The sequence below is a fragment of the Puntigrus tetrazona genome, chromosome 21, assembly GCF_018831695.1.
Source record: "Puntigrus tetrazona isolate hp1 chromosome 21, ASM1883169v1, whole genome shotgun sequence".
Taxonomy (NCBI): Eukaryota; Metazoa; Chordata; class Actinopteri; order Cypriniformes; family Cyprinidae; genus Puntigrus; species Puntigrus tetrazona.
In genome coordinates this window covers 16,949,361-16,963,521 of record NC_056719.1, presented here as the reverse complement: position 1 = coordinate 16,963,521, position 14,161 = coordinate 16,949,361, and the positions used below count along the sequence as shown (strand labels likewise).

At 40.6% G+C, this 14,161-nt stretch overlaps 2 protein-coding genes across 10 annotated transcripts in view; both read right to left on the bottom strand.

The window, feature by feature from the left end:
• Nucleotides 1-8,002, bottom strand: part of fnip1 (folliculin interacting protein 1) — a 27,192-nt gene extending 19,190 nt beyond the window's left edge. For 2 of the 5 annotated variants that reach the window (XM_043221194.1, XM_043221197.1), the window contains exons 1-2: nt 7,762-8,002; nt 1,460-1,589 (exon numbers count right to left, since the gene is read on the bottom strand). In XM_043221194.1, coding sequence (XP_043077129.1) covers nt 1,460-1,589; nt 7,762-7,850 — 219 coding nt within the window. In that variant the 5' untranslated portion in view covers nt 7,851-8,002. Of the gene's footprint in view, nt 1-1,459; nt 1,590-3,870; nt 4,318-5,209; nt 5,344-7,761 lie in introns of those variants that run through there. The other 3 variants (XM_043221192.1, XM_043221195.1, XM_043221196.1) reach the window with 2 other exon arrangements.
• A 180-nt stretch (nt 8,003-8,182) lies between these two features.
• Nucleotides 8,183-14,085, bottom strand: LOC122326360. Of its 5 annotated transcripts, XM_043221201.1 has the most exons (11): nt 13,000-14,085; nt 12,869-12,929; nt 11,769-11,847; nt 11,633-11,675; nt 11,426-11,548; nt 10,308-10,433; nt 10,172-10,223; nt 9,190-9,242; nt 9,030-9,097; nt 8,632-8,859; nt 8,183-8,551 (listed from the first exon to the last, which is right to left on the bottom strand). In XM_043221201.1, the coding sequence occupies exons 1-11, from the start codon at nt 13,073-13,075 to the stop codon at nt 8,537-8,539; spliced, it is 924 nt and encodes a 307-aa protein (XP_043077136.1). In that variant the 5' UTR covers nt 13,076-14,085; the 3' UTR covers nt 8,183-8,536. The 5 variants fall into 5 exon arrangements, with proteins under 5 accessions (XP_043077136.1, XP_043077134.1, XP_043077135.1 ...); XM_043221199.1 differs by having other exon boundaries at nt 8,183-8,859; XM_043221200.1 differs by having other exon boundaries at nt 8,183-8,859; nt 11,633-11,672.
• Nucleotides 14,086-14,161: the final 76 nt, after the last annotated feature.

Here is a 14,161-nt window from a genome sequence, read left to right as displayed (position 1 = left end):
ATATCTCTCCCTAGGCGGCCCAGATGAGTTAATGAGTGTTTGGGTGTGTGCGTGCCAGGCTCGGCGTCTCTAAAGTCTCGTCCCGCTCTGTGAAGAGCACAAAGGAACTCGAGCATGTGAAACCGTCATATGACTTCCTTAACAACTCGTGAGCAGGGCCGTTTGCTTACTCGCTCTCTTCTGCTCTCAGTCAATGACTCTCTGTCTGTCTCTCTCTCTCTGGTGAAACAATATCCTCTGCCAAAAGCGTCATGTGATTGCAGCCGCAGCTCGGCTCCATATCAGCGATCTCCAGAGCCTCACCCGAACACACTACACAGGCTGTTTATTATTCATCTGGCTGCGCTGCGCCGACGATTTTAAAGAGCACGCTTCACTTTTACGAGGGTTTTAATCATCACCCAACCACAACAATATTTTACACACATGCTGTATGCTTTTATTCAGCAGGTTTCGGGTCAAAGCCATATTAACCGACGGATGAATATCGAATGTTAGCTTACTTATAATGTTGAAGCTTACGATATCGAACCATTAATGACACAGACTTATATTTCACGATGCTTTAGTGAGGGTTTCCACAGGTATTATGAAGGTAAATGAAAGAAAAAATGCATTGAATAAGTTGAATGGAACACAATAAGTCACTTATTCTTTACGAGTTATATCAGCGAAACTTTTCAGAGTTTAAACATACAATTTTCAGCTTACTTGGGGTTTTTTTTTTGACCGATTTCACAAAAAACCCACTAGAATGTCACAAACACTATGTAGAAATAACTTCTTACCTAACCGTGTGACCACGCTGGAAAGCGAGACTGTTCTGAGGAACAGCAGCATTTTGCAAAGCAAATGTCTAAAGGCTCTTAAATCAAAGTATATTTATTGGAGAACTTATATTTTGTCTTTTCAGAAACCGCTCAAATGAAGTGAGCTTATGCGTAGAACAAGAACAAATATTTGGCGACAGGTTTCAACTTAATTCAAAGAACACATTTTGGACGGGAAAGAAAGTTTAATATAGAGAAAGATTCGTTTTAACATTTAAAATGGCAAGACTTTCAGCTCGTATTTAAAACGGCCTGCGTTTGTGGAAGACTAAATCATATTAATATTTGTCGCCCAAAACATTTTGGAAAGGCCGCCGCTTCACGTCACGAGCCGAACTACTTTGAGGTTCAAGTTTCGTTTTCTCTCGTCACATTCAGGCTGATTGGGGAAACGGGTCAGAAATCCCTTCGCGTCGCAGTCAGATGACAAAAGCAGGTGTGGAAAATAGTTTTTTTGGGTGAACCGGCTTTCGCGCTGCACCCGCAGCCTCATGACATCTGATGACAAACAGCTAGCAGACGTGACAGAGAGCTCGGCACGCCTTCGGTCATGTGAATGTGAAAGAATGCTCACACGCTCAGAGTCAGCTGATGCTATTATTACTGGAGATAAGGCCTCTGGTTCTCACCGTGACCGGGGCGTCTTCCGTGCTTCTCTTTCTGGCGTCCGAGTCGAAGAGGACGTTCCTGCCGCGCCGCTCGCAGTCCTGGTAGACGATGAGACGGATCTGGCTGGGCTCCAGCTCCGGGGACGACCAGCTGAGGGACAGAGACACGAGCATGAGCTCCGCAAACACACACAAGATTAAAGCGGCCCTATCAATTAAATGACCTTTAATGTGTAACACGGCTCTAAGTGTATGAAAACATCCTGCTGTGTTAAATATGAAAGTGCACTGCGTTATTCTAAGTTACTGTACCGCCAGTTAACTCTGAATCATTAAAACAAATCCATTAAATTCATTCTTCATCACTAGGTGCCGCCTTTAAAACGGTAACACAGCGGTTTCCGCGGCAACACTGCGCTCACAAACACCGCTTTATCAGACGTGATAAACATGACACAATCGCTGCGGATTAGCATCACGCAAAAGGATGAAATCGTAAGGTAAAAATAAACGCGTGCAAAAAAAAAAAAAAAAAAAAAAAAAAAAAAAACAGTTGGAGACTCCCCAAAGCAAATATTTCGTTACTTGCAATAGGGACACTTTAAAGGGACAGTTCACCCGAAATCCTGTCAACACGCATCCTTAAGCTGTTTCAAACCCGTAAGACTCTGGTCATCCTCCGAAGACAAACTCAGGGGTTCAGTTGTAATTTCACAAAGCTACGAGGATACTTCGTGCGCCAACAAAACAAAAATAATGACTAGTTTCAACTGGTTTCCTCTGCGTCGCTCTCTAGTGCCGTTTTGGAGATCATCACATACATCTACAGCAGATACGCTCTGATCTGAAACGTAACCAACATATCCATGCATACATTTTCTTTGCGCACAAAAAAATTACAATTGATCCATTTTAACGTCGTCCTTGCTTCGTTTCCGAACCTTGATCGTTTGAGGATCCGTGCTGTCTATAGAGGATCAGAGGTGTGTCGGAATATATAAAGAAATATCCTAATTTGTGTTCTGAAGGCTTGGAACGACATGAACGACAACGAATTTGTCATTTTTGGGTGAACTCTACAGCTTCCTGACGGTTTGGGCCGCTGCCGCTCATCTGCCCGGGAGCTGTGAGGGATTTCGAGCGGGATGGAGGCGGCGAGGGCAGGAATGGCATGGGCACGGGTTATTTCTGTGCTCTGCGTCAAGGCAGGTGAAGAAAGGCACGGCTGTTTACTCGTCACATTCCTGACGACTGGACTCATTCGCCATCCAGACACGGAGCACATCATCCGCTTTCTCAGGGATCGAGACAAACAAGCACAGCCATCCCTTTAAAACATGAGAACCCAATGCCAGCGGCAAATATTACACACAATGCACCCACAGCATTGTTGCAATGAACCTTTTTATTTTACGTTACTAAACAATTGGAAAAATGATTCATTTGAAAGTTTAGATAGAGCCCGCTTGTTATTGTTCTACATATATTATTCATCATGATACCAAAGCACTAATCTCACGCACACAAAAACATGATTAGTGGTAAATGAATGGTTAGCATTTAGCATTTTATTGATCAATAAACATTAGAAGAAGAACTTTTATTTTGTCCACATGAACAGGAATATTCTCTGATTGCATTCTTTTAGTCTTTGTTTATCATAACCTTTTATCGTTCTATACGTTTTTTTTTTGTGTTAAGAGTCATATTGTCAATGCACGGACTTAAATTAAAGTCCAGATGAACGGGGACATTCCCCGTCTTCGTCTAACATTTAATCAATCCTGCTCGGCCAACACGTTTTTGAGGCGGGGCTTTTATTTTGTCAAGACGAACAGAATTATTCTGCCTCATCTACGGTGTTTGTTTCACATTTCTTTCCAAAACTGTTAAAAATGTTAAAGTAAATAATACGTTCTCATAGACTGTCGACATGAAGCAAAGACATTTATACCATCTGACTACATCTCTAATTTTGCAATCATTATTTACAGAAATCTTAAACATTTTGGTAAAAAAAAGGAAAGATGTGAACGAGAGAATTCAGCTATTACTGCACATGCATGAATGACATATATATACACATATATAAAAAATACACCATCAGGCACCCTCTCTATCAGAATGAGGCCCAAAAAAACAAAGCTGAATTTAAAATTAATAACTACTAATAATGCATTTTTTTCCCCTGACAGTAAAGAAGACAGTTGACACAGTTCACAAGACCTAGACTATTATCTTCACAGTGATCTTATATGCACTGCTCCGGAACGAGAACGAGTCCTTAAGCTGCTGACCGTAATCTGCAGGACGTTGCATAAGAGCGGATCATCATGACCGCTCACAGCACGAACACCTACAGCAAAACCTTTCCCTCGCAGGGACACACGCGCAGTTTCTACAGCAGACACACGCAAGCGGTGGTCAGGTACCTGAGCATCAGAGCGTTCGTACCCATCATCCCCAGCCCGCGGCTCGCTCGTCCTCGGCACTGAGCGCTGCTAAGAATAGCAATGAACCGAATTCACCAAACGACATGAGACCGTCAGGTGACCTCCAGGCCGAGCTGGACCGCGCCGGACGCGCCGCTGGAGACCGAAGACGGTGTGACGCGGGCATAGAGAGGCGAGCGAGTCCCCTCCGGGCTCCTGCCAACGGAGGTCAGCGTCTAAGCATGCTGAGAGCGAGCGGCCGTTACATAAAGAAAGCATCCAGAGCGTGACGCACTTCCTGTCCGCTGGCCGGGGTCGTTTCTGAACGCATGCGGTGGGAATGTTTCCAGGCCGCATTCCTGTCAGCTCGCTCGAGCGGAGCCTACGGGAGTCCAGCGAGGACAATAATAGCACGGGTCTGTGAAGGAGTGCAGCTGCTGGTCTGCGGCTCGACAACTCACTGCATCCCTCACTAAAACACCAGACAACACACACTCGCTTCACTTCCTGCGGCGATCGACTCCATCGAAAAACGAAATACGAGTCAAGTGTAGGGCTGTCACAAGATTGATCACGATTAATTGCATCCAAGTTAAAATATATATATAAAAAACGTGCATGTGTGTGTGTACCATGTTTATCATGCACACACGAAAGCACACACATACTGTATATTTTTTGAAAATATTTACACACACAGTTTTTTATTTTATATAAATAAAAAGCGCATATATATTTCTAGTTTTTTATTTTATATATATATATATATATATATATATATATATATATATATATATATATATATTTTTTATTTATATATATATATAATTTTTTATATAAATAAATAAATAAGAACTGTACCATGACAATGATTTTCTGAACTTTTAACAAAATGAGAATACAAATTATTCATTAAAAGGTGTCCTTATTATTATTATTAATAATTACTTAGTACTTTTCAGGCAAAACGAAGCACATTTCTTTGTAAAACTGAAATGTTCAATAACAAAACTAACTTGAAATTGCAAAATGAATCACAAATCAAATAAATAAATTACTAAAAATAAATTTTAAAAAAATAAACGCAATCACTGCCTTTAACTCACGACTGCAAACAAACAGTGTGCGTTCTGCTTTAGTAGTTTCTAACTTAAATTTGACTGCATTTTTTGTACTTTGTAAAGCTATACCACGTGAAACATCTGAATGAAACAAAAACAGCAGACAGACTGAATGAAAATGCTAATTTACTCTCTGACAGCAGGCGGCTTCACACTACTTTAAATGTATTACTGTGAGGGAACTGCTTAAATCCATGTTCAAAAGCTGAAGTGCTTACCTTATGAGTTTGAATGTGTGCAACTCAATATTTTCACTATCTGTAAAATCTGTAAACGTTGTAATATACGTTAGATGAATAAAATAATCATTAGCTGCAGCCCTACATGCAACTATCATTTTTCACTAAACCATACTTCCAGGATGATTCTGCGGGTGAAGACAGCTGAAGAAAAGAAAAAGAGAAAGTGTGAGATTTCACCGCAAACACGGCAGGACATTGTGCGCGTCGCTTGAAAAGCCCCTCGCGTAGACCATCTCCACCTTGAAAACTAATCAGACTCTCCAAGAACCAGTCCTGAACTCTCTGTGCCCTACGAGTCCTGACCGACCCCGAGGTCACATGACACGTACAGTAAAGGCCGTGACATCAGCGGATCACATCATGGTGAATCACACGCCGAGTTATCGTCTCATCTCGAACTCTCTCTCCCTGTCATGAGCACCCAGACAGCAATCTTTCACAATCAGTCACAAGAGGCTGAGTGCAGGTCAAACACACACCTAGAGACAAACTCTTTTAGAAAATTGGCTAAATTTAGACGAATAAATGATAAGTGGGGCTGTGCACGATATGCTTTATTGTCTGTAAACGTTGGAGGGCAGAAAGACTTCTGTATGTCGTGTGTGTCTTCACATCCTTAAGCTTGTGTGATGCTCGCCTGGATCTCAGAAGGACTAAGAGGTCTCCCTGAATCTCCAGAAGTCATGCACACAAAAACAATACTCTCATGTCAACTCTTTACAATAAACCTTAGGTATAACTTGAAAAAACGGTGACAGAATAATGCTATTAAAATGATAAAACATTAAAGGAACAGTCACACCACTTTTCTTTCAAATTTCAATTGTAACAGAAAAACTATTTAGAAAAAAGTTGGTTTAATATTCAGTTGATTTAAAAATTTAACCGTTTTATGGAGTACCGGAAATATTAAAGTCATTTAACAGAATTTGTTGACATAATCGAATATTATTCTGATTTTATTTTATTTTTTTTAATGAAAAATAGAACCTGAGAAAAATTTAAATTGAAAACAGACTTAAATACTTAAATTACACAGAATTTGAAACTGCATTACTTCTGTATTTTATTAACACACTTAAAAAAAATAAACAATAATAAATAAAAAACACATACATTAAAAAAAAAAAAAAAATATATATATATATATATATATATATATATATATATATATATATATATATATTTTTTTTTTTTTTTGTTCACATTTAAATTTGAACACTAGACAACCTGCTATTAATTGATTTAAAAAAAATTATGATTTATTGCTGCAGTTGTTACAGTGGCCTATATTAATGTCCAAACGTAGAAGTGACACAAGTCCGGCTGAAGATAATCACTGGCAGAACACACAAAAGCTTTCGGACTCAATCAAGAACAATCTGTCCTGCCAAACAGCCAGAAATGCGAGCAGCCCCTTGGTTCTTCCGAGCGGGGTCACTCATGCAGCTGCCCTCTCTGCTATCTTAGGTACTACGGGCTCTTTACGCTCCGGCGGACCACCGCTGTCCTGAGTCTGGCTCTTCACAACAACATCTAAAGACCACAGAGGACGCGTCGAATCTAATTACGGTTTCACACATTAACTGAACTAATTGCTCGTACTCATCTGGGAGATCCTGCCTGCTTAACAAACGACCGACATGAACGCATCCGAGGAGAAAGACGTTATGTCTTATGTTACAGGATGAGAGGTCATAAGGTCACGACAGAGCTTCATCTGCTGTCCTGATCTCACAGCGTTCAGTCTAGACAACCATAAAACGTAGTGTGATCATATTCTGAGCTTCAACCTGCCTAGGCTTCAAGATTGTGGCCATACACACACAAATATTTAACAACAGCATATTTTAACTGACATATTAATTTCATTCGCCCAATGCAACTTCTCAAAGTCCTTCAATCCCTAATAAACTACTTCTTGTTTAATTTGTTGATTGCATTTAATGCTCAGTCCCAAACAACAACAACAAAAAGGCAAGATCAGCGTGCAACGAATCCAATGCCAGCAAATTCCCGCATCATTCTGGAGGTTGTTGTGGTGGATGTTCGGTGCACGCTGCACTCATCCTCGTCCCCGTGTGACCCGCTCGTCTCCGAATACGCGTGAACGCACGGAGAGCGCGAGGTCACGTGCCAGTCTCGCGGCTTATCGCGCAAACACGAGCCGCTTTTATCGGCGTCAACACGACATTGTGAGCACGTTTAGAGAAAGACCGCCAGTATAGCGGCAGATCCCTCGCGCGTCAAAGACTTACAGGAAATAAAATAAGCGCGCCGAAAGGCTGCACGGAATAAGGCGCACGTTTAGAGAAAAGCGTGAACCGATAAACGGTCGCCAGGACCCGGAGACGACTAGCGTGAGGCTAAACGTTCAGGACACGCGTGCAGACAACGTTACGTAACCCCAAACGAGCTCGACTCTAGGCTGAACGTCTTAAACGAACACATCCACTCGAGCGAATCCGTTTCGTGGACGTCGCCGTTCTCCGGAAGCCGGAGATGAAGAGCTCGACGCGCTGCCTTACCTGAACACCGCGTCCTCCTTGCTGCATTTCGGGGGCGGCGAAAACGCGCTTCTTTTGTTGAAGAGCTTGTGAAATAACGTGGGGGCCATAACGGACCCACGGTTCTGAAGGATAAATCCTCTTTTCGCGTTTAATTCTTGAGCCACATTCGACTCCAGCAGACGGACTCCATTTGTGGGCCAGTCATATGACTGCCATTAGTCACACGAGCTGCTTGGCAACGCCACTGCTCTCCGATTGGTCGAATATTCGCTGCGCTCCTCTCCGCTCTCCCGATTGGCTGGTATTTTGGTTCGTAGACCACGTGGTCGGGACGGCTGTGTTGATGTTTTGGGGTTAAATTTAAGACCGATGCATTTAATCTGTATTTCACGGGCATTATGTTCTTTTTATACTTCAGACATTAAAATAAAGAGCATCTGCACAGCACGAATGTTCTGCATTCATTTTTTAAATATTTATTTATTTTTTTACATACATTTATTTTCTCTTTCCATTTAAAGCGTGTAAAAATCTATTCCACGCGCACTGAAAGGCATCGTTGCTTTTTTCATTTTGTTATAACTTCATTTTGCATTGGTACATTCCAAAGTTGTATATCATTCAGCTCTGGTTTTTTTGAGAAGTGCTCCATGTTGAGGTATTAAAAACTGCCTGGCCATTAAATTAAATGCAAAGCTTTGTAGAAACGTAAACCAAGCACGATGTAGAGGTGCAGACCGCCCTCTGCTGGTCAGATGCGTCTGCGTTAAAGCTCGTTTCATCTGAAGTCCTCTCAGGTTGAGGTTATCTACACACAACAGAAATGCACGCAAAAAGGAACACCGATTTCATTTAGATTTCAATGTGTGCAACGACAAAATAGATTACCGGTTTGGCAGGAAACATAAACGAGCGTGTCTGTTGGAGTCGCCGGAAGAAGGAGTCCCTCTCGAGCTCGCTGGCAAAGTCAAAAAACTTCACAGGCCCTGAGGAAACGTCTCCGGGGCCCTGCTGGTCTCTCGCGCAACGCTTACGGCTCGATACGTTTCGAACGCTCACAACATCACTGAACGTCACTTTTCTGTGTTTCACAGGCTTCTCCTTTTCTGCAAAACACTTAAAAAAAAAGATTTCCCTGTTGATGTTATGATGCTACACACGGCGAGCAGCCAGACTCATTACTCATTTCTGGTGGAATGCAAAAGGGAAGCAATTAGTCATGCAGACATAAATGTGACCGGACGCATGATGTGAAGCAGCACGAAACTAAATATGCCATTAATCACCTTTTTCACAACGGGGGAAGGAACTACAAGCCTAGGCGTCCTCTCATCAGCCCATTTTAACGCACATCCTTGCAAACAGCAGAAACAGGGCTGTAATTTAATACACGAAAGAAAGAAACTCTACTGCATTTATAACTTTTATAGAGTGAAGCTGGAGTACCTGACGCAGTATCTGACGCCAAGGCTTCAGAGGGCACGTGTAAAGGAGAGAGGCTGGGAAAGATAGCATTTTAAGGCGATTTTTAAAATGTGAAGCATTTACCGTCTTTAAATGTGCTCAAAAGCACTAATGTGTGTGAAGCGGGACCACAGGATCAGTCGTATGGGACTTTTTTCCCACCAAATTGAGATTTATACGCTTTCCATCGATGTATGGTTTGCTAGGATAGGACAATAATTGACAGAAATACAACTACTTGGAAAAAAAATCTAAATATTGAGAAAAGTGCCTTTAAAATGTCGTCCAAATTAAGTTCTTAGCAATGCATGTTACTAATCAAAAATTATTTTTGATATATTTATGGTAGAAAAATATCTCAAATGGAATATGAATATTTTAGGAATATTTTTATACCCATTTCTTAAAAAAAAAATAATAATAAAATAAAAAAAAATGCATTCTATCATAAAATTTGAAAATGTAATTGATTCCCGTGATGCAAAGCGTGTGTTTGTCTTTAACGGAAATTAATTTTATACATTTATTTCAAATATTTAAGGTTTCCACAAAATATAAAGCCACAAGAAATATTGATGAAAAAAAAGAGAAAACATTAATAACTGATCAGCAATAATAATCGAGCGGCAGATCAATATAATGATTTCCGAAGGATCACGTGACACTTGAGTATTAATGGACTCTGGAAACTTTGCATCACAGGATTAAATTACATTTTACAATATTTTCAAATAAAAAAAAAGTTATTTCAAATGATGGCATTTCATAATATCCTGATTTTTACTGTATTTCTACATTTTACTGTATGAAATGCAGCCTTGATGAGCATAAGGTAACATTTAAAAATCATGTTTCCCCACTTTTGATGAGTATCGATCTCATTAAATGCATACCAATATGTATATTATGAATCTGACTTACTGTTTCAAACCCTTCTGTGTATATGTACGCGTAAAGGCCTTACCAAATATGTGACAAAGAAAATGGTTTCTCTTCAGCGGGGTTTACTGATAGCTCTGCGTAAAAGAAGAGCGTGACAGCCTTTCACGTCGACGACACGGCTCTAAAACAGTGATGAATAACAACCAGCCGTGATTTACCAAGAATGGAGGAGAGGTTCGGAGGCGGCAGCAGCGTTAGATCCTGCGCGCGGCTGTGATCCAGAAGAGTCGAGTTCTTCGCCGCGTTGAGCAGCACGTCTCCAGCAGGAAGCGCCGCGGCCTCGTCTGAGAGGCACACAAACAGCAGGAGAGCTTCACTAGAAAGTCAAACGCCGCATGTAATGAGGATCGAAGCGCATTTCCATCCACTCATCCTCATCACAGAGCTGCTGTTTATTCTGTGGAGCTGAAAAGGAAGCATTCGAAAACATCTCGGCTCATAGAAAGCATACGAACCTCATAGAAAGCCGTACACGCGTGTTTTGTTCATAATAGCTGTATTATTATGAATAGACTGAAAGCGTAGAGAGTGGTCTTACAATTCAGCAACAAAGAGTTCAAAAGAAGCGACTTTTTGGCATTTTATGATTCCTTTTTGTAGCTTGACAGAACGTATTGATATTGGCAAACTTGGTAAATGTGAGCAAAAGGTGGCTGCGAGAATAAATCAGCTTTGTTTATTCGTTGATTAGAAATATTCAAAAAACCCAAGTCAAATCAACTTAAATTGTGTGTGTGTGTGTGTGTGTGTGGAGCATCCAATTATTGTCATGTCCTTTTCCCAAGATGACAGGAGTTTTCTCCGCAGAGCACAAAGAAAGATATTTAAGAAAAAAAAAATAAAAAATGAACCGGTCTGTTTTGGGTCACCATTGAGTTCCATAGTACTTTTTTCCTACCATAGAAGTCAATGGTGACCAAAAACAGCCTGGTCACAAACTTTCTTCAAAACGCCTTCCTTTTTGTTCGGCAGCACTGAGAAACTCATACAGGTTTGGAAGTGCTCCAGGGTGAGTAAATGATGACAGAATTTTAATTTTTGGGTGAACTGTTCCTTTAAAGATCCAGCAGTGTATCTAACAGAGGACACTTTTTACACTTGTCTGTACGAAACCACTTATTTTGGCAGCATTTTTGCTCATATTTACCAAATGTGCCGATATCAGTGAAGGGCGCTGTACACACACACACACACACACACACACACACACCTGTCAAGTGTTTCATGTAAACCACAGCGTGTGGGTCCGATACAAGAAAATAGCAACAAATTATACCATAACTGTCAGCTCTGCGAAACTCCTCGATGGATGAAAGCGTCGTGTCTGCGCTTGAAGCCGGAGAATCAGCGTCCAAGCAATCCAGCAGGAAGCTGGAGACACCAGAGGGCATCGTTACACCTGCTCAATAACAGAACAGGTCTTCATCGGCCTGCGAGGAAACACAAGCCGCTGGAAACACTGAGAAGGGGGCGTCAGACTCACTCGTGGAGAGCTGGCTGGAGGCGCTGGAGGCCGACGCGACCTGCTGGGAGCGGAGGAGAGTCACACACACATCTTCTGGATGTCCTCATGCAGATATTAGACTCAAAACCAGAGGTCAGCATCAGAGCGCTCGTACCTCAGCATCGCCTCGCCTGCCTCCGGGAAACAACGACTGGCCGATCAGACGCCTTCCAGCGGCCTTTGCGACTCTGAAACTTAAATTAGCAGAATGCGGCTTCAACAAAAGGAGGAGGAAAAGTTGCACGATAATGTTCTGAATGGGGCCGCGCTTGAAGTACGTGACACAAGTAGTACAATACACACAGAACGGGACGTAAAAAGTTCTTCCGGAGAGATTCTGAAGCTTGCATGTGATGGACGCTTCACTATCTCATGAGGCCACAGAAGAGGATTTGCAAAGGAATAAAAATCAAGCAGTGTTAGGGAAAGTAATGCAGTTTTTCCTCATACTTTTTGCGCCAAAGTACCACCTCAGGAAATATTTGGCCCTCCAAGTACCAACTACATTAAAATACAGTAGCGTACTAGGCCTAATTATTCAGCTACACAGTTTATTCTTAATAAAAATACTTAATTGTCGGCCCCTTTAAACATTGTAAATACACTTTGAACATTAACACTGCACTGTGCTTCCATACAGGTAACTTAAATGATTAAATAGAAATATGTAAAAAGTACTCGATATAAAAAATAAATAAATGAACACGTGCATCTTATAGCCACCTTGCAAACATTTTAAGTGTTTTAACATTAATTTATATTTAATTCAGTGTTCCACACTTTATGAATCAGTGCATTAATGCAGTATTGTAATTACTTTCTGTATAAAATGCATAAAACGTAAAGCATTAGGGCGTCGGGTTGAAGGAAATGTGAATATAGCAAGAATTTAGTTACAATAAATAAACTGGACATGGGAAAATAAAGTAATTATTTACAAGTATTTGATATAATATTAATACATTTGGTAAAAGTGATGTGTTAACTAGTTATTGTAAAAAAACAACAACAACCATAATCTGATTCATAACTCGCGACCGGAAACGACTAACGTACTACAAAGTAAAAGTACTTGTTAATTTTGCCCTAATTTTAGGACGTAGTACAAGTATTCAAACTGGGACGCAAAAAACAGACATAAAAAGAAACATCTCTCATTAATATTCATGACTGGCTAACAGCTGTAATTTAACAACATTTAGCAGAAAATCCCACCTGTCTTTGTTGCATTTGTTAGCTTTTAACTTAGAAAGCTGGCGACCGCGCCTCTGAAAACCTGGGAGTCAAAAATGACAATTAAAACGAGTCGATAATTAACGCGGAATTAGATCTGAAACGCTTCGCACCGTAGGACGGGGCGGCTCTCATCGGCGTCACGTTGCGCCCGGTGGGTTTCCCGCGTGACGCTTTCCTAACGATCATGTTTGACGAACCGAGTCGACGCCCTGCGATCAAACGAACCCGATCACCGTCGATACTTCACGCGCTGCCGTCGTTAAAGTGGGCGTGGCCCACAAATTAACAGCGGAGCGTTAAAGGAACGTAACTAGGCAACGTGAGTATAACGATTATCTATTAGTAGGCCTGGAACAAAAACATAAGGTTAAACGAAAGCGTTTAGCGTTCATAAGATGTGGGTTAAGGAGAAAAATAATCTTGAATATCTGTTATATATCTGAATTACTTTAATATTCGGAGTAACTGATTGGATTACATGTAGTCCGGATTACATTTCAGATTCCAAAAATGAAGACCTACTCGTAGCATTCCAGTTTAAAATAATCGTAAAATAGTCACATTGACAAAACAATACATTTTTACGTGTTTGAACGAACATTTTTTATTTTTGTATGATTTAAATAATTGTTCATTTTAACTCACAAACCCACAGCAGCTCTTACCTGATGCCAGTTCGGGACATTCTGTGTAGTTTTACGTTTATCTTCCAGAAACTTGAATATATTTTCTCTTTTTTAGCGCTTTCAGACGATTAACCGCATCCAAACTAAACGTTTTTTTATGTGTCTATTTATTATGTTTATACAAACACACACACATACAGCATACATTTAGAAAACATAAAAATAGTTTGAAATATATAAACTTATGGGTGTGTTTACATATACATAATAAATATACAGCACACACGAATTTATTACGCGAACAAAGACTTTTATTTTGGATGCGAAAGCGCTACTTTTTATATCAATGTTATGCTTAATGGTGAGTTTAAAATAAGTTTGATTTAAAAAATTACCTAAATTTAGTAACTTATTCTGTTATTAACTATCATCAAATAGATTACTGAAAAGTAGGGCGGGGTCTGAGGCCCCTTGGCTGTTGATTGGTTGTTTAGATGTGGGCGTGGCACTCAAAAATGCGTCTATGCATGTATTATGTAATACACGCTAGGTATTGTATTGATCAATAGTCACCTTTCTATCAGATATATATGCACTGGTCACATTTCATACCACGTTTTCAAGCTCACCGAGCATGTATATTGTG